The 25,866-nt window shown below is 40.0% G+C and overlaps 1 protein-coding gene across 2 annotated transcripts in view; it reads left to right on the plus strand.

The window, feature by feature from the left end:
- UST (uronyl 2-sulfotransferase) overlaps positions 1 to 25,606 on the plus strand; it is a 149,272-nt gene extending 123,666 nt beyond the window's left edge. For both annotated transcript variants that reach the window (XM_021527031.4, XM_021527033.4), the window contains one exon: positions 21,493 to 25,606. In XM_021527031.4, the coding sequence (XP_021382706.1) occupies positions 21,493 to 21,776 (284 nt within the window). In that variant the 3' untranslated portion in view covers positions 21,777 to 25,606. The remainder of the gene's footprint in view (positions 1 to 21,492) is intronic.
- The last annotated feature ends 260 nt before the right edge of the window (positions 25,607 to 25,866 follow it).

Genomic DNA, 25,866 nt, shown 5'->3' on the forward strand with positions numbered 1-25,866 from the left:
AAACTGTGATTTTTTTTTTAATGCAATGAAAATGTGATTCCCATAAGAATTGCATTTACAGGGAATGTTTTCAACTGTAGTAGTAATATTATCACACGTAATATAAACCCTCTTGTTTTTTTTAATCTGCTATGTTCATGAATATTAATGATACAGTCTTGACATTTTCTATTAATGAGTTTCCCCTTCTCTTTAAACCCATTAAGGAGAGAGATGCTGCCATTTGTCTTTATTGCAGAGCTGAGGTCCTGAGAAGCAGAGCATTTTTGATGGAGTCAGGAAAAGGGTGAAATCAAGCTCAGCAGTCTTTGTGCTGTGCTGAAGTTCACTCCTGTGCCAGGCCAGCACTAAAGGTGGGATGTGCCTCCAGATGGTTCAGATGATATGCATTTGGTAAAGTTCAGAAACAAGGAGGTTTTCCCTCTGAGAAATTGTAGTGAATGTGTTTACAGGCACCACCACCAAGAGCAAAAACTTTGAGCAAGCAATAATCATAGGACTCTAGTGGAAGGAGGCAGTGCTTTTTGTGCAGTGTCTTTAAATGGAGATCATATTATCACCTTGTATTCTACTTTTGTTTAGCCCAAAATGAAAGAAGAAATTAGAACAAGTTACATGAGGCTTCTTAGTCTGCTGGCTTCTTGTGAGCTGTACTTTCCTGAGAGGGTTGTGATGGTAAATGGGAAAGGAATACACTTGCTCATCTCCTGTGCTGAAGTTCCCAACCCTTGTCTCTCCTACACCTGCACTCTTGATGAGAGAATAAAATCAGCGTGGATTCGTCTTAATTTAAATACTAAGGGGGTTTTGTGGTGAGGTTTTTTTGTTCAGTTTGCTTTTTGGGTGGGGTTTTTTGTGGGTTTTTTTTTGCATCACTTCTAAAATTTCAAACACGTTCAAATGTTTAAAAGCTTTGGAAACTCCAAATAGACTGTCTTTTATTTCACCTTGCACTCTAGAAGGATTTTGTGATTTTGAACGGGAATCACTGACTATTAAAATTTTCTACAGAGGAGGAAAATTCTAAATTTCACATGGAGGTAAAATACGAGTTTGTACTTGGGAATTAACACGTGGGTAGCACGTTCCCACGTCTGATGTGGCGCGCTGTGCGTGTGAGCGGGGCCGCTGTGCCCAGCAGGTGGAGCGGTCTGCCCGCGTGTGCGGCATTCCCATTCCGCCTGGATGGCGTTTCCTTATCGCCCGGCATCCTGCTCTGCAAATAGAAAGCTCTTTTCTTCCCGCTTTGAAGTCTCAACTTTCAGTATTGCATAGAGGAGTGCTGTAAAACAATATGAATGCTAAAGCATGCAGCTTAAGATCTAAGAAAAGTGTTTAATAGTACTTTTGTTGCTAGTAAAACAAATTCCCTGTTCTCTATGTGCAAGATGGGCAGGGAAAGAGGAAGAGTCACAGTGCATATCCCTGAGGACATTTCTTTTTTATTAGGTTGATAGCATCTAGGACATTCTGCACTACTAATCTGTTCCTTGGTTTGTTTTATAAAACTGAAGGTACTATCAAAAGCTGTAGATACATTATCTAGCTTTTCAGCCATGAAGATACAAGGTTTGGAGAGCAGGGACAAAACCAGACTGCCTGATCCAGGATGCCTTGAAGTTAGTGGATACACCAGTGAGTGATAAGGGTAGTCAGTGACAATATCCTTTCTTTTCCAGTCCTATAAAAGAAAAAGATGTTGTTTTGTCTTCCAGAGGTTTGAAATCCTTTTATGAATAAGCTAAGCAGTTTTAAGAATAGGAGCTCTTGGAAGGATATGAGCACTTCTGGGCTTTCTCATGACTGTGTTTTTCAAAACAGCCACTAGATCTTGGAAAAATTTGTCTCAGAAGCAAAATTTCTTTGGTGAGTTCTGAAGCTTATAACAGCATATAACAGCTGAGGTTCTTGTTCTGCTGAGGAAGGTGAAGCCACACCAGACAATATGTGTGCGGCATGAAAACCATAACTGTGGCAACAAAAGATTTATTCAAGATAGTATCAATCTCAATGCTAAAATGTGATCAGGAGTAAAAGTGTGGCAAGCAAGTTTCTATCACTTTCCAACCCACATGGAGCTTGTGTACATCCAGGCTCAAGTCCTAACTATTTACTCTTCCTTGCTAGTGTGTACTCGTTAGATTGAGTTAGCTCATATGTGCATAGTTACACAGCAGAGCAGTTGCCTATAAATTTATCTTGTGGCCCTAAATGAATGGCATTTTGAGATGAAAAGTGAGGCAGCTGACAGCCTGACACAACGTTTGTGCTCAGTCTGGGTGAATCTGCTCCCTGGGCCTACAGTGCAGGGAAGTGGGATTTACTTGTCCATTTGCCAAACGCATTGCTATGACTCTGCTTTCTCCTGGAGTCAAGGGCAGTGGTTGACTTGGTAAGTACAGCAGCACCAGCAACAATCACTTAGATCAGGTGAGAAATTTACATATTTCCTGTTGGCAGGTCAGGATTGTGGGCATGATTCATGAACTGGTGAAATGAGGAATGAGGCTGCTGTCGATCCATAGTTCTCTTTCCCAGCACTTCTGGCATCCAAGAATATTGGCTGCCATCCAGATCTTACCACTGATTATGGCAAAGAATGATATAGTTTTTCTTCTTGCTAATTACAGTACTGATTTTTAAATCCTTATTTTAGGCTTGAATTTTCATGGACGTTGAATTTGTAAAGGCTCTGCTCAGAATCAGTTGAATTGGAAAGTGAAGTCCAAGGTCCCTTAAATCATTGTTTGAAAAACCTGGATTTAATATTTCTCTTCTAGTACAGTTTCTGGACACATGAGCTCATAGACTGGCTCTGACAAACAGCAATGTATTGTAGAGATAGGCTGAGTGTGTTGTGTAGAATTACTTAATCTTCTCTTTCTGTGAGCTATACCCAGCTTGTGTTCTGCAATCTGCTACCTTTTTCCTATTCCTCTCCTCAATCTTTTTCGTATTTCTCTTTCCTGTAAAATGGCAAGGTCTTTACCTGAAGCCAAACAATTTTTTTTTTTGCATGCTCATCTGAACCTCTTTATCATTAACAGAGATTCCCCTCTCTAAAGTTTGTGTATGTCTGTAGGATTATGAGGACTGAGACCACCTAATGCATTATCTTCATCTTTTAGTGCAATTCCAAGATTTCAGCCTACAGATTTTTCACTTTATCCCACCTATTTCTGTCACTTGCATTCAGTTTCCTTTCATCAGATCTATCAATGGGCTGTCTGATTTTGGATTAAACACTCAAAGATGTAATTTCATACTATGTTGCAGTAAAACCAAAAATTATTTATGTTCTAAATCCCAAGGGACCAGTCAAACAAGCTGTTACATCTCACACATCAAGAATCCATGTGGTTTTGGGGTTTTTTGTGTATGTCAGGAGATCATTTTGAAGGCTTGGTGCTGATATCTTCCAAGCAACAGTCGTGTTTATCTAATGAGCATACCAGTCACTAAAGATGTTATGGTTTTAAGTGTGTTCCTGCTGTTCATCTGAGGTTGATTCCCTGATGCATCTTTTGATTACTTCCTGTTCCTAGTATCACAAAATGGAAAACCCATGGATATCCAGCTTTGTTAAAGCTCCAGCATGGAAGGAAATCTGCATTCAGATATAGCATTAGTGATATTTCATAAATAATCCAGGGTTACTGATGACAATATACCACAGACATTTTAATGACAGGCAGGTCAAGCCTGAAATGACAGTTCTTTCCTTCTTAAGTAACTTAGTAAATAAAATCATATAGCTATTTTAATCAGTAGCATTTCAGCTAAACCTCCGTTACTGCTTCTGCTTTAAAAATAGCATTTTTAAAGCATTTTCTGCTTTAAAAATAGCATGGTAGAAGTGCAGGAAGACAGGCTTAGGGAAGAGACATTCCTAAGGGTGTACCTACAGGGTACATCTGTAAAGGGACCACTTGCTCCCAGAGTACACAGTGTATTGTGCTCTAAAATCATCTTAAGGACACTGTTGCTACCATTAAAAAAGAAGGGAAAAAATTAGTAACACGAATTTCAGCAAAGTGCAAGGGTCAGCCCTTGATGACAAAATTGTAAGAATTAAAATGAAGTAAGTATGTTAGCAGTGTAGCTCTCAGCTGCTGCACAGCTGGTACTCTCAGCTGGAATATCCCCAGCCATCACTCCTCACTTGAACACAGCTTCACACTGTGCCTGTGCTCCTTCCTGTGAACCCCTTTGTTTTACCTGCCCTGCAGGCAGTTTATGGTGCTGGAGAGCTGACCGCTTGCTCTTCCAAAAGTTGTTCTTGGAGTTATGTTCCCTATTTCCTTTCCTTGTTGGAATTTCCCAGCCTTTTTCATCTGTCCCTCTTGAAAACTTGCTCTCCTGGAAGCTATAGTGAGAAAAGAGGGTTTTACTAAATATAGCTATGAAGATTCTGGTTTTCTTCTTTTTCTCTGTTCCTGGAGCTGAATCACAAATTTTCAAACGTAGCATGAAAGAGCACCTTCCCCTCCGTTTTTGTCTAGGCTCATCTTTGCAGTTTCCTCTCCTTCCAAACTGCCTTCCCATTGTGTTCTTTTATTACTATCTTCTCTCCAGTTTTCTTTGTCTATCTCCAACATTTGCACCATTGTTACTGCCCTTCATAAATCTTATCTTTTGAGTTGTACTATTTGCACTCTGAATATCTTCTCGGTTACTTCCAGATGCCATGTATAATGCAGGTAAGTGTTAGCGTGTGGTTTTTACTCCACAGTTGTCTTTACTCCTTGGCAGTGTTAGGGATGCTGCTGTGAGAGCTAGTATTCATCAAGGATTTATTTGAAACTGAAATTGCCAACTCTGTGGTGTGTCTTCTGATTCAATCAGCAGCTATTTTGGAAGAATAGGTAAGATCACTCTCAAGCTTTTAGAAGGCTGCAATTATCACTTAGACACCAACAGATGAAAGAATCAAATTGATATACTGGGAGGAACTATAATAGAGGATGTGATTAATAGACAGTTGGGAAAAGCCAGTATGGCATTTGTAAAATCTTTAAGGACTCAGCAAGCACAGGGATATAAGATGGTACAGGTGTGATTTTCAGCAACATCTCTGTCCAAAAGCTCTTTAAGCAAACTAGTTGTCAGAATTGGAGAAAGAATGGTCTCCTGCAGGAAAAAGCTGGTGAAAGAGGTAGGCATTCATTGTTTGGTAGTGCCCTCTTACTTTAAAAAAACAGGGAAGTCTTGCAGGGACTGTGCTCCAGCCTGGGATAAATGTTCTCTTAAAAAGTTATGTCTGAGGTAAGAGAGGTCAATGCTGATATGATGTTACCAGGGAGCAACAAAAACAAGACTGAAGTGGTTTACTAATCATAACAAAGCAAAACATTAAAATTCAGCTTGTGTGCAGTTGAGAAGGTCTGTCCTTGGCACTCAGAGCTGCAGTCCACAGATGCTCTGAGTCCTGATCCATGGTAGGAAAGTGCAGAGATTATCAGATGGGTGGGTATTTTTCTCTGCACGGTGAAGCAGTCTCCTATAGAAGAAATCTTTATGTGAAGCTAGATTAAGTGGTGACTCAGTTTTTCCAGATGGCAGAAAATGATGATGCAGGACAGAAGGGTTAAATCCCGGCTGAATTGCAAGAGCAGCTGAAGGAAAGGCATTCACATTGGAGGTGCTGCCCTAGCTGCAAAGCAGGGAGTTCACACAGCTGTAGCTCTGATTTGTGTTTAATGGTAGGTGATTCAGGAGCATCAGAACGTGCCTGCTCTTGTTCTGATTTATCCATTCTCTTTCAAGTTTGCATTCTGGGTAAGCGAAAGGTGGCAAGGATGACAGCAAAGCCAAAGAAAGGTAATTTTCTGCATACATACCAGGCCTCATTTTCCAGCTATACTCACCAGAGAAAGAAAGAAACTGTTGAGTTGGCCTCTGGTTTTCTAGCAGTGAGCAGCAGCTGTTTTGGTAGCAGTAGCAGCAGCTCATATAACAAATGTTTCTTGATGAATGCAAACAAAAGCCAGCCCTGAAATTCCAGCTCCACTATGTACACATAAAATATAAAACCAGTTCAAAATAACGTAACTAGTCAACTTAAGGGGTTTTTTCTTCCCCTCTAAATAAATTCCATATGAGAATTAGTGTTTGGTCTGCTCAGTTCTCCAGGGCTCACCCAGAAAATTTTTATCATAAAGGCTGAGGGCAAAATGTGAGCACAAAAACAGAACAAGAAAAAATATTTTTAGAAGAAGTGCACGTGCAAGGAGGTTGTGTGGTTTGGGCAAAGGTTTTGAGAATGCCAGTCGTGCTTACTGAATTGAAATTACTGCTGATGTTTGTGAGTTGGCTGCATTCACTTGCCTCCAAAATAGGTCTTGGAGGAATTCTTTATGCATCTCTGTGCAATTTGCTTTCTGAAGATGACTTGTGGTTTTAAAGGCATCTACATGTTAGAAGAGGGTTATGCCCTCTAGCATAAATTTCTTTCCAGATAGCTAGTGGGAGGATTTCTAGAGAATGCAAGTTGCTTGTCAGTGCATACTCAGGGGAAATGAGGATAGTGAACAGAGAGAAAAATATAATAATTGGAGACTCAGGAGAAATACAAAAGCTATTCAGGAGGCAGTGTCTTAAATTGTTATCTTCCTCCAATTGCTAAGAGTTAAAACAGCAAGTAAATGCCAGCATTTACCCATCCCTCCCTGCTCTGCTGTTTGCTGGAGCAGCATCTGTTGTCTGCCCACGCAAACACTCCTGCTCTGTTCTCAGGCCCTGAAATACTCTCCTCACAACCAGATTGCTTTCCTCGTGATTGTTTTTTCTGAGCTGACTTCCATGTAATTGTGAAATTTTTCAGCTCTATCCATCCAGCATAGGAAAGAAACTAATTTTTCATGTTCCGACAGATTAATGATAAAATAATATAGCTTATTGTTGTGCCTTTTGCAGTATGATTCTATCTAATACCTTTTGTGTAATGCAAGTTTTGAATAAGGATTGTCTTCTTCCATTTTGTTTCTTTCAAATTGAATTTTGAAGGGCCTATGAAGTTGTGTTGCTGTGTGATGTATTGCTGTTCTTGGGGTACATGTGTACCTCTTAAGTCTTCAGTGTAGCAGAGCATGGAAATGTAGGGCTTAGAACAAAAACTGTGTGCTTGTCTTGTCTCTGCTTCTCCTGCTTCTTGACTGCTTGGATTCATTTCCAAGCCATCACCTACATTATTTTATTTCTTGGTATTTGTGGAGTGGGAGGGGGAAAAGGAGACTGATAAAGAGTGCTGTTGGATTTAGCAAAGAAAAGGTAACAAAAGGGATGGGCACTTTCAGGTTTTGCTTCTTTCTTACTAGAAGGAAGTGCAGCACAAGCTACTGGGAGAGCCCAGCAGTTGTGCTGGGCCTTTGTGGAGGGAAGACAGGGACAGGGAGCACATGGGTGTTGCTGCAGCAGAGTTTGGTGCATGCAGGGAGCCATGGGTGTGCACAGTTGGCCAAAGCCCACAGTGCTTTGCAGAGCTGTGCTCCTGTGGCTTTTAGGATGTTACCAAGTTTGGTGGTTTTCTGCTTGGGCACGAACACATGCTTTTTCTGTTACACAAAATGAGAGTGTGGAATTAATGGGTGGCTGATATATAATATACATCTTCCAAAAGCTAGTGGAAATTGGACATGACAGATGTGACAGCATAGCCAAAGCAAATTTATTTAAAACACTGAATGAAAATATTCACCAAAAACTCTGTTTTATCCTAAATACTGCTAAATATTTTCTGGGCATTGAAGCCTTATTTTTATCTTTTAAGTTTTCTTCCACTCTCTACTGTTCCATGAGTGCTCTGCCAATTTCACAATAACCATGACTCATCCTTGAAGGGTCTTCAGCCAGCTGACAAACCTACCTTACTTCACTCGGTATTGACATTATTTAATGTCAGTGCTTAAATTATGTATTGGGGAAACTGAACTCTCTGCATGGCCAGTGAAGAGAGGTAAATGGCTGTTTCCCTCTCTGGGGGCTGTTTGGTGCCCTGAGTGGCTGTCTGGAGTTCATTGGCAGGAATACTCCTGGCTCATGCTGTACACTGGTACATAGTAGGGTAGACAGGGATGCTGGCTAGGACTTGGCATGCAACAGTGCTTGTAGGAGCAAAGATGAAGAATGCATACAAAACCAAATTTTATGTCATCCTCCTTAGTGCTTTCCTTGCCCATCCAATAGACAGATCTATGCATCGAGTGCTATTTGATTTAAGTTTTGGTGGAATTGTTTGAGGTTTTTTTGTGGGCTTCACTTGGGGTTTTTTTAGCACTCCACTATATTTTTCTGCAGAGATTCCAGGAACAAAGTCTATGTTTAGGCTTAGTTCCCCTGTGGGGCACGAAAACACAGCAGAAGCCCAGGACTCCCTTACCAAGAGCAAAGGAGGTGAATGAAGAGGAAGATCTATTCCAGTAAAGTCTCAAGAAACCCCTGCATGGTGACCAAAGCAACTGCTAGAGAGTGAATGAACTGCAGAGGATGGGGAACCTGGGGAAGGATTTTGGCCAGTAAACTCTAAAGAGATCTTGAAAAGGGTGAAGCATGTAAGGACCAGCTGGGGTGAGGGATGGTGGTTAAACCAACCTGGTATTTGGCAGTGAGGTAATTTCACCAGTTGCTTCCTCCATATTATCTCCAAGATTTTTGGATTAGCAACGTCTCTGGCTGCTCACTGCCCACAGCTAATGTTTCAGTGTTCAAGAAGTCCTCAATGTATTTTTCTGCACTGAATCCTCGTTCATAGAGACTAGGGTTTTCTTCCACTCTAGATTATTATCCTATCTATTTCCATTCTTGATTTAATTCAGTAAGTGGTAAACTCAGTGGTAATTTGTGAGTGTCTGTGATGGCAATTAAGAGCTATTAGAGTCAGGACGTCAGCTGGGAATCCTGGATACAAAATAGCATTTTGACGAGTTCATATTCTTTTTAGAATTTCGGAACTTTGTCTAGTTCATGACTTTCTGTGCAAAGCCAACTCACTGATTTTCTGTAATGACTAGGTGAGATGCTAAGGATGTATTCTTTTTAAGCACAATGAAATGGATTTCGTCTGTTAAGATTTTGTTTTGTTTGCAAATGGCAAATTGTTCTTTCCATTCAACACAGTGAAAAGGGTGAGATGAATGCTCTTAGTCTAAGCCCTTGAAAGAAACACATAATTATGGGCATACATATACACATATCCTGATATACATATGTATTCATCCAGATGTACCAAAAACAGCTCCTGGAGAACAGTAAGCCCTTTTTATAGTCAGCCATTTTTAGCTCTTATTACTTGAAAATAACAATAACAAATTGCATCTTGCACAACTTTGCCTTTTGGTGTAGACATGCCAGTGCAAGTGGTTGATAGTGAGAAAACTCAGTCTTTTGTCTTACCAAAGGTGTCAGCCCAGTTCATCTTGAGCTTTTACTAAGAGAAAATCAGTGAAACTGCAAAGCATGTCTGTCTGTATATTAAATTTCAGGATTTTCTCAGCACTGCCTTCTGCTGCTGAATATGGTATTGGGTCCCTGGCAAGCCCCAGTACATTGTGCATTTGCAAAACACCTTATTTAGCCTAGTTTAAAGGCTGACTTACCACTTAGCCAAAGGTTCTACTTTGAATCATTGAAAATTATTTTCCTTGGTGAATGTTTTTGCAAGCTACTTGTAGAAATCAGTGGTTTGAGTTTCTGCTTAATTCATCTGTTCAGTTCACAGACTGCTTCTGTTACCCTTTCATACCACATCTTGGTGTGCATCCCACTCTTCAGAAGTAATGAAAAGTAAAGCATATAGCCACTTTGTATCTCATGTGAAAAAAGGGGAAAACTGCTTGTCCAACACATCTTTTCATACTGTGTACATGTGTGAGTAATTTAGTGAAGAAATAGCACATGATACATAAGTATATTTATTAGCAATTGGCACTGCCAGACCAATATTTTGCTTTTGAAATAGTGGCAGAACTTTCCCAGATTGCTGCTAAAATCAAAGGTCAAATCTAGCACTACATCCCTGTTTCTGAGTCTTAGCAGGAAAAGACGAAAAGCAAAAGATACAACAAAAGTATTTTGATAAACAAATGTCACCCACTTTGAAGTGTTGAATCTCAGTTTAATTTTTCCCATGCTACATAAATGGTCCCTTCACTTCCTTTAGCCTTGCTGTTTTTCATTTCCCACTGTTACTCAAACAAAATGAAAAAAACCTAGTTATATTTATGAGGACGCTATATTTACTCAGTTTAAGTGTTTTCATTTCTTCAGTAAATGTACTTAATAAAATTAAATGCTCTGGGAATATGCCAGAAATGCTGTCAGCCACTATGGCAAGCAGAGGGATGAAGTTTCAGCTGAACATGATGTGCCCAGGTTACTTTGTTTATTTAGAAGTTGATGACCGCAGTCACTGGACATACTAGAGTAGCCTGTGAGGAATGTATTTTTAAAGAGCTCAGAGTCACAGTTTTGTACTCCCAGCACCTAGGGATTTACTGACAAACTTGGCCCCATCCAGGCATTGAGTTTTGTTCTAGGACCTGCATGCTCAGCACTAAGACTGGCTGTGAAGGCAATCTAGCTGCAGCATCTGTCCCCCCATTAACTGCCAGGGTTGATTCTGCTGCTTTGACTGCCTAGGCTGGATGTACCCTTCCTCCCTCAATGGCTCCATGTGTATTGTCCCTCCCAAAGCTGTACACCCAGCTGTAGAGGGCAACCTCCCCAATAGATTTTTTTTGGCTGGAAAGTGGCCCAGCAGAGAAGGACCTTTGAGTGCTGTTGACAGCCAGCTTAACATGAGCCAGCATGTGCCCAGGTAGGCAAGAAGGCCAAAGACATCCTGGACTGTCTCAGACACAGCATTAGTGCACACACACATCAGCATGGTCAATGTCCCTTCTACACAAATGTATACTGAGCCAGAGGTGATTTTTTTTTTCTAAAGTTGGCTTAATTGTTTATTTTTTCATTGTATTTCTTACTTTGGAAACACTGAATGTACTGTTCTCTCAGATAACTTTTTCATTATGTTTTCCACAGAACTTCATTAAAATATTCTCTATTGAAAAAAAATATTCTTCTAGTAAGCTTAGCAAATTGAATAGGATTTTGTAGATTCAGGCTCGGATTTATTTTTTAGAGGAATAGGTATTAAAATATGGTCCTGAAGTATTGACTTTGGGTTCTTAATGGTATTTTCTGTTTTGTGTTATCAAGTTAAATTAACTTACAGAATTCACACAGCATCACTGCCTTCTCTTCTTGTGACTTTGCCCATTGGTCAGGAGGCTGGGGATGAGCAAGAGGTTGAGAGCGGACACAACTGGGACAACTGACCCAGATGGATCAAAGAGATAGTTCATATCACACAACAACATGTTCAGTAATTAACAAAAGTAGAGGTGGAGGAAGGAGTGGGATCTTTGGTTTCTGGGATGGCCATTGCTTTTGCACTGACTGGGGAGTGGGGAAGGGATGTCATTTGCATCACTCCATCCTTCCCTGCCTCCTCCAGATTAAACTGTTCTTGTCTCTAGCCATGAGTTTTCTTGCTTGTATTCCTCCTGTTCTCTCCATCCTCCCACTGTGGGAGCAGCAGGAGAGAGCAGGTGGCCGCATGGGTGCTTGACTGCTGACTATGTCCAGCCTTCCTCAGCAGGTTCCTCTCTTTATCTTGATATAACTTCTAACATTGCACATGTTGTGAGTAATGTTGAATGTCTTTATTCCACCACTCCTGAAGATTGCATTGTAGAAAATTGCAATGTTCTTCAACAAAAGCCTAGGCTGTTGCACGCATAGTGTTCCTTTTAGTAACTTCATTCCTTCCCAAAATTCATTTACCTTGTAGAGTTTTTCCTAATTGCTGTCACATTGCCTGGTTTCTATCTCATTTTATTCTTATTCAGAGGTATTAACGTTTACGAGTTCTCGTAAATACTGAAATGGAAAAAGACAGCAGATCATTTTATCTCCTGTTTTGTTAATCACAAGGGAAAGGTTTGTGCAGTATAACTTTGAAGCACAGTAGTCATTATGTTAGGTCTAATATTGTCTTTAAGCTAACGTGCAGACTCTCCTGGAAACTTTGATACTAGCCAGTCTCTCTAACACTGGCATGAAACTACCGGTTGAAATACTGCAGACATAAGACAATTTACAGGATTAAGTGCAGAAGCAATGGCTTTTCATGCCCCCTAAGTCTCTAATTCTGATTCATGTGTGCTTTCAGAGTGTTCATCTAAGTCCTTTAACAAGCAATAGAGTTAAAGCTACTGTGAATATACTTCCTGTAAACGAGGTGATAGATGGCAAAATGATGCACCCATGTATCTCTTCCCTGTCTGTGCATTAATGTTAAATGGGAGTTGAATTAAAAAAGATCATTGAGCAAGCCCTGTTCCCCTAATATATTGTTCTTGGTGCTGATACACAAGCAAGAATGGTAAAGGTGTGCTGGAGCTGATTGTGTCCAAGAAGACAGATGAGAGTTACTACAGAGTCAGCTATCTTTGCTACTGGCTGGTACAGATGCATGGAATGAACAGGGAAGCCTTTATCTTCCAAGATCTTAGTCTCGTAAGTATGTCAGAAATGCTGTTTTCACACTCCTTCTGTAAGAAAATATATTGCTTGGAATATAGAGCAAGTACATGCATGTGTAAATCTTGATGGTGTTTGAACAGCTTCTAAGCACCTAAAAATGTTTTGTATTAATTTATAGTAGCCCAAAGAGATTAAGATCATACTTATCCTTGAACTGGGGCCTGCTTCCAAAAGCTCTCATACCTATAAGAAATTGCCAGGGGAAGCATCCTGTCGCAGGTCGCTGAGACACTACATCCTGTGATACAGCCTCTGAGGGAGTGCTTTGGCACCTGGGACCAAACAGGTCACACCAGACCTAGAGAATTTCTTCTGCTTTTCTCAAGCCCCCATCCCTCACCTGTGGCTGCACTGCTAAAGAAGTGTTGAGGTTGGCATGAAGAGCCAGTTTATCACTATAATTTCTGCAACAGCATCTGCCTCCAAGATTTCCAGGAGAGACTCAAACTCTCAAATCACAGCAAATCCCAAATGTTCTAGGTTTCTCATTGCAGACATGGCTGCAGGCTCTGTAACAGGCAGTGAATAACACAAGCATAAATTCACCTTGACTTGGGTTGTATTTGTGGAAATCCAGCAGGAGCTTTGGTCACTGTGAAGTCCTGAGATAGCTAAATGTTGGGCTTATCTGTCAGACTCTTGGATGTCTCCTAGGTGCATAGGAATTACTGTCTTTTTGTGAGTGAGGACACTTGCCCTTCATGTGAGCCTACTAGTGCAGGCATGGAGGGCAGAGTGGGTTGCCTGGAGCCTCCTGGAAGGAGGCAAGATGGATTCTTGTTTCTGGTTCATAGTGACTTCAGGGGACATGAAGACCCTGGCAGCCTTAGGCCTTAGTCCTGTTGGGACATTATACTTTGCTTTCTAGACTGAACAGGACAAAATCAAGATGTTCCCTCTCCAGGAAAAGCACAGGGTGAGAATTGCATTAGCCACACTATGAGATTACTCTCCTCTCCCAGGGATTCTAGTTAATATAATTCCCTTCTTTTTATTTTTTTTTCTCTTGCTGAAACAAGTCTGCCTGTGTTAAACAACAGACCCTTTTCCTCGGTTTTGGCCAGAGGAGGAAGCCTTTGTCCGGATCTCCTGGCAGCTGGCCAAGGCAGTTGGGATGTGGGCCAGGAGGGGGTGAACTTGAAAGGAACAGTGTGTTGTTTCTGCTCTGGTAGCATTCTTCCTTCTTCAGCAGTGACTCGGCCCCTGGCTGCCTACAGTCATTCATTATACACAGAAGAACCTAAGGGCAAAAGAGACAATTTTCTCTTGACTGCCTGTAACTTGAAATAATAAGAAATTAAACCATTTTGAGGCTTTCAGTTGTGTGTGTGCAGACATGGTTGGAGAAAATCTTCTTGGAACAGGCAACTTTCTCACAAGAGAGAAAAGAACCAATAGTACCTTTTTTTCCCCCACTTTAAGAGCAGCCTTCATACTGTAACATCCATCTTCCAGTCCTGCATCTCCTATAAGTTGTGATTTTAGCTTGGCAGTGCATAAGTTTTATTACTGGACATTACTTGTATCCTAGTTAGTATATTTGCATTAATTTTTCTTTTCAGTAGTTATATAAAGAAATAAGCAGTCATATGTATACTCTTGGAAGACTTAGGCTTAAGTCTAAGATGCTAAGAGTATAAGAGGTAGCATTTAGAATCAACAGTTTTTAAGTGTATAGTCTCAACATTTTTTTGAAAAAATATAGGATTATTTCCCATTCCTGCAAGGCCTGATACTACAGGGTGGTGACCACTAGGTTTGAACAGTCAGGAAGTGGAAAACATAGTAAACTGGGTGTTCAGACATCTCCCAAAAAGACATTCACACGAAGGTATCTGAAATGCAGTGACAAGAAGGCTTTTGTATGTGGTGCTTCTGACTTGAAAGCTGACACAAGCAAGATGTTTGCTACTTGAATCTGCAAAAGACTTAAATGGATCATTGGATCATTGAGCTTGGCTTCCTGTGTGCTACAGGCCACACAGTCTCTCTTCTGCATAGAGACAGTATCTGGAGTTCTTTAAGTTATCCATCATTGATGCAGGACTATCAAGTGATAGCCAACCAATTGTGTTCATTTTGTACTAACAATTCAGCACCTTCACCACTTCAAGAAAGCAGTGCCATACTTCCAGTCCATATTTGTCTGGTTCCTGCTTCCAACCCTTCAGTACCTGTGGTTTTCTCACCATGAAAGTATGCAGATGCTGTAAACAAGTCACCTCTCAATCATCTTTTTTTGGTAAGCTGACCAGAACAAATTTATTACCTTTCTCCAAAGTGTCCCTTTCAACCCCAGTGTTCATTCTGAGGCTGTTTTCATACTTTTTCTGATTTAGGATGTGGTTACAAACTGGATGCTATATGCCAGTTTTTCTATTACCAATACTATATATGGAAATAAAGATATCTCCACCTCTCTCCATCACTTTTGGACATCTCAGCTTGCACAGCCTCTTCATGATTTCTGTTTTGTGGACAAAAATCACAGATAGCAGCCTACCATGACTTGAAACACAAAGGCAAGATGCCTGCTCTAGATTCTCAAGTCCTGGGCTGTATTTCTGCAGGCTTTCTGCATTGCATAGCTGTGGTGAAGCTTTTCCTGCTCGTAAGCTGCTGAAACTTGTCTCAGTCATTGCAACTCTCTCTTCTGTCTGTAGAAAAGTGATAATGTTAGTATCTGATTAACTTACTATGCAGTACTGTTCACAAGCCATCTGTAAGAACCTATTTTTAAACTGTGGTTTTGTCAGATCCAGATTTGACTGGATTCATTCAATAATTCTTAAACAGCTGTAAAAGATACATTAGAAATTGCAGCGTATGAGCTGCAACCGTAGCAGTTCTTTCGGCAACTCAAACTAGACAATGCTGGCATTTCCTCTGCAGATGACTTTGGTTTTGGCACCTCCAACTCTGTCTAGTTCAACTTAAAAGTTGTTTAATGGCCATAAAAGTACCTGACCACATTCTCATAAGAATCTGCCTGTTCATTCTACCAGTGTGGGTTATTTTTCAACTTTCCTTTTTCTTCTGTGTTAATCTACCTGAACTGGGAATGCAACATTAAAATGCACCAAATAAAGGAGTCACTTAGAAGATCCTGCTGAGATTTTTTTTTTATCTGATCTTATGTGAGATACAGCACATTTCCAGGCTGAGGACTGCATCGGAGATAGTGTGTGGTACAGGAGGTTTGGCTGAAGTGTCCCATGCAGCTGGAAATCCATGTTGTTGGATCCACAGCTCTAAACTGGTAGGAGCAAAAGCATAGCACTGTGACATTTCCAGGAGGAGGGTTTCAAGATTTTGTTATAATACTTACTGGTTGGAGAAGAAACTTCAGAGTGTAGTAGCTGGAGAAAGTTTTATATTTGCATTGCTGAGTGTGTTGTATGGCAAATGTTTCATAATAATGATATAATGCCTTTAGCAGCTCAAGTAGTATGTAAAAGCGCTGTTGAATTCATATTGCTGTTGCATTGACCAGTTGACAGTCAGAATAATGCAGTGCTGGCCTCTGCAATATTTTTCAAATATATGTTGCTTTGTTACTTGCATGGCATAGGAAGATGTTTGCTATTTGTGGCTTTATCATCCCAAGGTATTCCTTATATTTATCACTTACCACTGACTTTTATTTTCTTTTTTCTTCCTCTTTCTTCCTTGCTGTGATTTTATATCATGCTTCCTTGGTGTTTACATCCTTGAACATCAGTAGTTGTTTGATTACATGTTTTTCAGATTATCTCTTTCAGCTCTTCCAGGCTAATCTCTGTTTTGGCATCCCTCCATTTTTCTGTGCCATCTTGTCATTATCAGAGCTTTCTGCATTTTTCTATCTTAATGTAAATAATGAAATTCTATAAAGTTAACAGGGAGACTATTCTTTCCTCCGGTTTCTTTATTCATGGTAGTTGTAAGGAAGAAGAAAAGACATTGCTGTCTCGCCTACTTCCATCATTTTACAGTATTCAGGGCAATTACAGGCTAGTGTATTTGTTCCCAAGATCCTTGTTTGATAAATAATAGAATGTTCCATTTCCTAGGATTGCAGATCCCTGAAGTTCTGGGAGTTTCCATGACTTCCGGAGATCTGCTCTTTCAGAGAGATCCATACGTGACCTTTAGGAGATAGGAAATGGCTGTGTGCCAGTGTGCAAGAGTTCTCCTAATCCCCTTGAGTTCGGAGTTGTTCTGTGTCAGCAAAGCACCACAATAATTCAGGACAGAAGGGCTAAAAACAAGCAAACATTGCTGTGAGCCTGGCATAACTGTCCCCAGTAAACATGTGAGGGTCTAGTCTTTATCTACATGTTGTTAAAACTTGCACCATATTTTGTTGGTGTGAATAAACTGAGTAAACTAGTGGTAAAGAGGTTAATAACCGGGATTCATGATATTTCAGATGAAATTGGTAGATACTGTGGAACAAACTGCTACTTTGTTTTTCCATCAGTTTTGATTTTTAATATATTTCTGCCTGGTCAGTGTGTCTGTTAGATTTTCTCTACCATCCCTGCTTTCCATTAACAAACGTGAGCCTAAGCAAGGTGCTCCATCGTGTAGTGTGGCTGCAGCACACCATCCTTCTTCTGGCTCAGATCCAGGGACCTGCCCTGGGCTGAGACTCCTGAGCAGCAATAGCCCAGTGGCCAGTGGAAAGATATGCAAGCCCAGCAAATGGGTGCCTGATCCATTCTCCCCGAACTGCCCTTTTCCAGATATCCTGCAAGAGCCAGGCTAAAAATTTCAAGATTGTGAAACAAATCAATTGTGCCAGAAAATTTTTTGCTAAGATGCAGTTGAACATTGCAGGGGAGATCATTTCTAGCATAGCCATCAGAGCCCTGGTTAGCACCACAGCAATGAGAGGCAGATCAAGCAGAGACCCTCGCTCCTTCATATGTCACATCTAACCACAGTGACATATATTTATTTCCATTTAAAACTCTAGAGAAGCAGGTATGTGGCTTCATCCAGGAGTGGCGCTGAGGAGGCCTCTGCGTGGCACCCCCCAAAACAGCAGGACACTGGAGAGCACATCATTCTTAAATTTTCTTAAGAGGTGGAGAATGCCTTTAGGATCATTTTGTCTAAATATGGCAATTCAGGGTTTTTGGAGCCGCAAGTTATAAAACTCACTTTTCCCTATGGTTTGGATTGCTGCAGTGAGTAATGTCCATTTATTAGTTTAAAAAAAAAAAAAAGTGAGAGTGTGGAAAGTAACAGTAAACACTCATCAACTGGTAACCCAAAAGAATTTAATTTTCTTCATTCCTATCTGCATACCAGTTTAGTCTTAATTTAAGGTATGAGCAGGCTGCACTGGGAGGTGCATTTCTGTGTAGTACATTACTGTAGTACTTTTCTTAAAATAATGCCAAAGCAAACACATTTTTAAAAAATAAGCCTAAGAAGTAAATGGTATAGTTTGTTGCCCTGCATCTGGCTAGCTGTCTCAAAGGTCATAAAATGGAGGTCCTTTGGTGGGGCAGCTGCATTTATGGAGCATATTCAGATTGGTATTTTGGCTTTAAGCCAGATCTACCTAATTTTCCATTTTGCTTCTGTGATGAGGTGGTTGAGTTGACTTCAAGGGGCAGTTTTGTGATTTGATCCATATTTGTATTAGAGAGCCTTTTAAGAGTATTTAAGATTAAAACGAAGTCTAAATAAAGTTCAAGCACAAAATAGCAGGGTTCACTTGTTTTATCAAAAGGCTGAGCTTGCTGCCAGGCACAGGCCCAACCCACTCCATCCAGCAACCCACACCTCACAGCTCTTCGTGCTCTGCAGTTCCGATGCTGTTTGCTGCGAGGCAAACACACAGGAGCCAGAAGATTTACACAGCCCCTGCAGCCTTCCAGAGTGTGGCTGTTTCTGTCTGTTCGGATGTGTACTTCTGTAGTCATGGGTGAGTGCACAGAGCAGAGAATTGGGCACAGACTGAAACCCCTGTGCCGCTGCAACAGCAGATTCAGAGGAGTGTATTGTGCTGCGAGGGTGGCACCTGGAACACCAGCAGGACATTGCCTTTGGCTGCTCCTGCCCCCACAGACTGCCCCTGAAGAAAACAGTCTCGTACTTTTCACCTTGTCATCTTTGGCAGCACTCCTGGGCTTAGCACAAGTGCCTCTCTCTGCTGGGAGAGCAGCCACCGAAGGGGGCTGGAGCTGTGAAAGTGGCTTTCCCCACTTACAGTCCTGGAGGGACCATATAAGTAAAGAGCTTTTTCCAGTGAGCTAAATGGAGTTTTCTGTAGCAGAAATAACTTACGTAAAATAAAAACAAAGTTGGCAGGCAGTATAAAGGCTTAAGCTAATAAATGCAATATTTAGTAGGGTATATTTGCTGCTGAATTTGTAAAGAAAACCAGACTGCAAAGCTGGCAGCAGCGACCAGTTAAGCACAATAAGGAGGAATGTCTTGAAGCACTCAATAATCATAAGAAAGTTTTCTCACCCAAGGACAGACTGAGTACATTGGCCTTTCTGGAATGTAGTCATCTCATACCCATCAATGGCAATTTGAAGGTAACTTGAAAAACTTGACTAAAAATTTAACAAGATGAGATACTTGTTTGTCCCGGTCTATGTGTGAAGGTGGTGCAGAAGAAAATAAGGTCTTGGGGAACCCAGATATTTTCACCAAAAATACTTCACACTATTTACTAACCACAGGTCTTGCTTCCTATGCCAATGTCTGTTTGAAATGCAAACATTTCCTGATCCTTCCTCTACACATTTTCTTAGCTAAATAGCATGTTAAATATTGCATCTCTCTTCCTGCTTTTTTTTTTATATTTTAATAATTTCATTACTATCTAAATAAAACTAAGCAAATTGATAAGCAGTCAGTAAATATAGAGCATATTTCACTGTACATTACTGTAATTAAAGAACAGAGAACTCTGTGTACTCAGTTGCTTAATTACTTACAGAGAGATTTCAGTGTAGAACTAAGTTTGGTGTAAAAGTTCAATTTAATTACATAGTAGTATGTTTTAACAGTTACCAACTAGTAAAAACTATTCTTCCTTTTGAGAAGGAATTAAAAGTATAGATGCAAAATAGAATTAATGCTTTAAATATTTTTTTTGTGATTTAGAACAGTGTTGCATTGGGTAGGCTAGTCAACATATCTTCTCTTTGTATCATTCTTCCTACATTTCAGCTTACTCTGCTGCAGTTGATAAGAAAAACTATTTCAGATATAACTTTTTTCTTCTGCACCAGATGGGTGTGACACAGTGAAGTCCAGTGATTACAAGAATGTCCACCCCAGCAGCACTTGTCTCATGTAGTATTATTAAAATGTTCTGAGTTGTTTTTCTCTTAATTCTTTTACTCTAAAGGAAGAAAATGTGTGTTCATCAACTGAAAGTAGAATTTTTTTACAAGTGTGGATACCTTAAGCTATATGAATATTAATATTTTAAAATTTAAAGAGAGCAGTTCACGTTCAATACTGTGCCCATCTATTGTACTTTTCAAGATTTAAAATCTTGTACCAACTTTTTCCTATAAAATCATTGCTGTTGTGCTTGCTAGATGGACTTCTTAGTAAGTTATTACCTCTTGGGATAAAAGGGTTTGTCTTTGTTTAAAGTTCCTCTCTTCCCTAAAAACCTATTCTTGACAACTTCTCTTGGATAAATATATAGCTTGTGGGATCCCAAGAACAACTTACTTTTCCTGCTAGAACCAGCATTGCCTCCCTTAGCTTTTTGTGTAGGCAATTGCAAAAATCTGTTTCTCTGTAGAGATGCTAAGCATTTGTTAAGCTTTGCTGGCAGGTGCTTCAGAAGACCTCCATTTGTTCTGCTCACATGAGCAAAACTCTGCCCATGGTAAAATTTTGATTCAGGGACTCCCTCTGGAAGTGAGGGTGATTGCTGCCACTGGAACCCAGTTGGAAACATGAAATGTTCTTTGGTGTTTGCTTCCTCCACGTAAGCTTTTTGTTTGCTGTCCTTCATAGCCTGACCCTTTTGAATACTTCTGACTTGAAGAATTGCTGTTACAATAAGAATTAGGTTCCCATGCTATATACTTAGGATGCTCTGGCAGCCAATTGCCATCTAGAAAAGAGCATAATTATTGCCTTCAGAGTTTGCTTTACACCTCATTCAAATACATTTATCTCCAGTGATAGAGTCATCGATTGCGAGAGAAGGCAAAGAGACAATTCAGTATTTTTGTTAGTAACTCTAATTCTTTATCAACAATAAAAGGTTTGTATTTCAGTTTACCAAAGCAAAAGTTGTCAGGTGAGCAAAAAAGTAGTGAAATCTTCCAGGGCATGACCGGAAGATGAGTCTAGTTCCATTAACAGGTATAACAGGATGAGAAAGTTAACAGGCACAGTTGATCCTAAGGTGTCATTTGGTGATGCCAACAATCCTTCAGTGCTAACCTGAGATGGATTCAGGGTGACAAGTATCTGTTTAGAGATGAACTATAATAAAGCACAACTGAGACAGGTCACCATGTGCCACATAGGAAATAATTGATTACTTAAGCTCGGTGGCATGCCTGATGTCAAATTTCCAAAGCTAGGCAAGATTGTGGGTTTCTCTACGTGTAGCTCAGGCTCTTAGTTCATGTGACATCATTTGCATTTTCAGATAACCATTGACAATTAGGGTCTTTGGTGACTGCAGACAAGACATGTATGAACTAGCCATATCTTAACATGCAAGTCTGACTTCAAACATCTATCTTTTTTCTTATCTTGTTAAAAGTAAATCCACTGTTAGAGACAACTTGAACTCATTTGTATTGGTAATGTAGTAGGGCCATGCCTTAATGTTTAAATTAAAAAGTTTACATCTGGTCTCAGTAGTCAGCACCCACCATATTGCTTGTTGTTCTTTCTTTACAGAACATAGGAAACTTGGCAATCTGACTGTGACCGTGAAAAAGACCGTCCCCTCTCCAGAAGCAATACAGATCCTCTATCAACGCATGAGATATGAATATGAGTTTTATTACTATGTCAAAGAACAATTCCACCTGCTAAAGCGCAAGTTTGGACTGAAGTCTCATATCAGGAAACCAAGTCCCAGACCTGAGTTCTTCATTCCTTCTCCCCTGGAAACAGAAGAACCAATAAATGATGAGGAAGAAGATGATGAAAAGTGGCTAGAGGATATCTATAAAAGGTGATGGATGGAAGAGCTATCCTTTCTCCTCTGGTGATCCCTCCAGCTTTCTTAAGATTTTTTTTTTAATTATTATTAAAAGTAATTCCTTAAGGAACTGAGTTAATACGCAGCGGATTTGAAATGGAACAGAAGAGACCATTCCCACATGCTGGAGCCATTGGGAGATACCTGATTTTGCAGGTTTGATTCATTATACAGTGTTGGCTCTATAGCATCCTTGCTATAGCATAGAGAGAAGTACCGACCATCTGTCACAAAATAACTTTTGGAATACACAGAAGTCCTTCATGAACTGCAAAATACAAAAGAATAGATTAGGCATTCTTGAAAAGCAAATCTTACCGATTCTTGTCTCTCTCTTTGACCAGAAAAAAGTCTTCATGGCATAACACTGTGGCATGAACTACCAGCAAATTAACTACAAACAGTGAGCCGTTTGGGAGGAGTGCCTCTTTCTGTCCAAAGCACACTGATATCCCAGTGGTATGGTCAGAGCCATTGCTTTGTCTTCAGTCCAAAGATACCAAGCTCAGAAGGAGGCTAAGTAACAGCTCTTTGAATTACCTGTGCTGGAGGAGCAAGGCTGCTGTTCTGCCAAATCAGTACTAGTGAGTGTAAGGCAAGCTACAGGAACCAGATATTTTTGGTAAAACCTTCAAGTTCACAGAGTGGGAAAAATTACCAGGTCAGTGAATGGCAACAAATTTAAAATGCTAGGCAGAGCTTTATTTCAGCAGTTGAGCATGTTTCTATTAGACTCTAAAGGCAAAGGTGTAATATATGGGGTTTATGTTCAAGAATGGTATTTTAGATTTTTATTATTCTTTTGGGTCACAAATCCAAAGAGAGGTGGAAAAAGCTACCCATTAAAAAGCTTAGGTGATCTGGAGCTTCTATTAAGTACGACCTGTATTTCTGCAACTGCAGAATTTAATTGTTCACATTTGAATCTGAGCACAGCTTCCCCACCAGCACAAACACCAAACTCCTGCTTTTAGTGTGGCTAGAAGGAAAATTAAAAAATATGAACATACACAGCTTCTCTAGTTGAAATAGTTCAGAATCATCAAACAAGTACAAGAAGATGTGCTCTCTGAAACCAAAGCTGATTCAGTGATAGGTTATTAAGAGAGTCACTGTGAAAGTTGCCCTTGTTAATCACTACAAATATTATCTGCCACTGCTAGAAAAGGGATCGGTGGAAGCTGGTGAAAGAGAAGTAGCACCATTATGTGAGGTGCTGCTGTTGTTCAGGTGGGTGTCCCAGGAGTGGGATTCCCTGTGATGTGTTGGTGTGCTGGCTGCTGGCCAGCCTGCCAGCCCTGGAGGTGCAGTAGTGACAGACCCACAGGCAGCCCTGGGCAGAGCTCTTTGGCCTTCTGCTGCACAGCAGAATAGGGGAGAGTCTGGGGTCTTGATGAGGCCTTGGCCTCTTATGCACCATTATTGCTAGAGAAAGCTGGACTAATAGAGAATAAGAGCAATAAATTCCTGTCCCCAGAGGACAGGAAAGAAGCAGGTACAAGATGTTGCAGCTGCTTGCCAGGATAAGGACAATCCACCTCTGTCTATCTTATATCCTTTCTCAAACATGTACCAGAAAAATTTTGGTTCCTATTCCACAGCTGCCATCTGCAAGGTCATACTTCAGTTTGCTACATCAAGCAAAAGTTATTTTGTGATGGATGAAGCATATAAACTCGGGATCAGCTCAGGTGGGCTTTCCAAGGGTTTCCTCTTCCATGAGCCTGCTGAGAGCCAATAGAAATTATGGTCGATCTTCTTCACCCCTTAGTCGTTACCTATACACAGAGAATGAAAATAAAGGAGAGTTAAGACAAGATGCTAACTTACAGAAAATACTAGGAAGAAGATTCTGTTATCATTATTAACATCCGAGGTTGGTGGTAGCAATGCACTACTGTGGAGGAGCACATTAAAGAAAGCTGAAAATGGCACAGATAGTCACTAACATATTAGCTACAATATGAATCTGCTGCATTGTATATTTTAAGTGGTTTCTATGAAATTACATTGAAAGAGTAATGATTAGTTTACACATTGTGGAGTTGTTATATTTTGGAAAGAACTAGTATTCTCATGTTTCTGTAATTCTGTTTGAATCCTTTTTCTGCCATAATTTTAACAGAATATAGTCACTTAACACATTCACCTTCCTGAGAGTTCACTGCCATTTACAGTAAAGTCTGTTTCTATCTGTTTGTTTATTTAATGGTATCTTCAGCCATCACTACTTATAATCTAAATACAGAAGCTGCTTTGTGATTTGCTCGCTAGGTTTTAATACTGTTGTATTTTTGTAACAATCAACCTGGCCTCTCCTCCTCAAATGGTAGTTCTTAAATTTATCTGGCACATAGCATCTAATATTCCTGGTCCTATGGCCTATTCCTCAGTCATTAAATATATATTTGCTTAACTTTTAAAAGGTACGTTATAAACTGGTAAATCTTTGACTTATTTATTGAAACTTTTCAGCACATTCCAAATTCTAAGTTGCTCAGGAAGAAGCTGATTTAAATAATTATATTTGGGTCTGATGAGTATTCTTTTTAAAAAAAAATCACTATTTGTAAGCCTTTAGTCCACAACAGCTTTGTAGAAAGTGCCAACTTGGAGATCATTGTGAGGGGAAAAAGGTGGCTGTTCAACACTTACAAAAATAAGAAAATATATGTCTACATTAGTTTATCTATAAATGAAGCAACATATGTTTTGGAATTAAATCTTCTCTAACTTATTCACTTCTATCTCCTGAAATATCAGTAAGCCATATGATGCTTTATTTTTCAATCCAATGTTGTTTAAAAATAAAACTTGCACATTTCTTCCTGGTGCCATAGTCCTCTTGCTTACACTAGTTTTCCCTCCTGGATGCAGTGGCTGTGGGTAAGGACATTGGAGTTGCATCCAACAGAGCAGGGTTGGACACGGCATAGGGCATCCTCTGAGCAGTAAGACTGGAGCTGGTTTCTCCTGGGTTATTCCATCTCCCAAGCTATCTGGAGGTGTGAGCTGAGGTCTCAATTGTTTTACTCACCTGAGATGTGAGATCAGTACACTGAAGTACATTGTCCAGTGTTCCGTGGCTGCCAAGTAGAAGTTTTATCCAGGAGAGGAACAACTTAGTCTCCATATACTGCATTTTTACTAGATACAGTGTTTGATGGCCAGGCATAAAAGCTTCAATAGTCAGAGTGATGTTGCAATATAGGTGAAGTATCAGTGCTTTCACACTAAAGAGAGAATCAACTGTTATTGAAATGCAGCATTCTGGAAAAAAAAATAAATTTTAGTCTTAAGTTTCAAGTGACAATGACAAATTGTACCATTTTTTGTTTGTATTCAATTTACTTCTTCTCCACATGAATTTTGTTGGTGATGCAGAGCTAAGTCCAAGTATCTCAAATGTTTTCTACTTGTGTGTAACGAAGTAGCTTGGCAGAACTGAAAGTACATGAAGCTGATGGTGTATTTAAAGCATTCCAGTTTCTTTGCAATTCTTTTATCGCAGATCTTTGATGAATCATTTGAGTGTTAGTATGTAGAATGGTACATTGTAACATAAACACACGAGCAAAGCCACAAATTTTAAATATTGGAGAACACATCTGTGAATTCAAGCCATGGAATTTTTCCTCCTTTCAGTATGTGATACAGTAAAATTGAATGTACAGGTACATTTTTTGACTAGCAAATGAAACCACACTGCATGCTGGCTTTTATCCTCATCAAATGAAAAAACATTGTCTGCCAAAGAACGAAATTCTGCATTCTTTTAAAAAATAAAGACCTGATAATAAATTCTCAGTTCCCAGTAATGGTGCTCTGATCTTTCCCTCCATTTTAAGAAAGGGAACATCTGTGATGTTAGAACATTAGCCTAAAACAACTCAGCAACATTTTTGAGAGCTAAAATACCGTAATACAGTACCACAACATTCCTTCTGTTTTATTTTTAAGGACTCGGCCTTTTTTGCAAGGAGTTCAACTAACGCATAAAACACTGTTGATCAGTCTGCTTGCACGAGCCAAGACCAGAGTAAAGAACTGAGTGTTGCTACATATAG

This window comes from Lonchura striata, chromosome 3 (assembly GCF_050655825.1).
Source record: "Lonchura striata isolate lonStrDom1 chromosome 3, ASM5065582v1, whole genome shotgun sequence".
Lineage (NCBI taxonomy): Eukaryota > Metazoa > Chordata > Aves > Passeriformes > Estrildidae > Lonchura > Lonchura striata.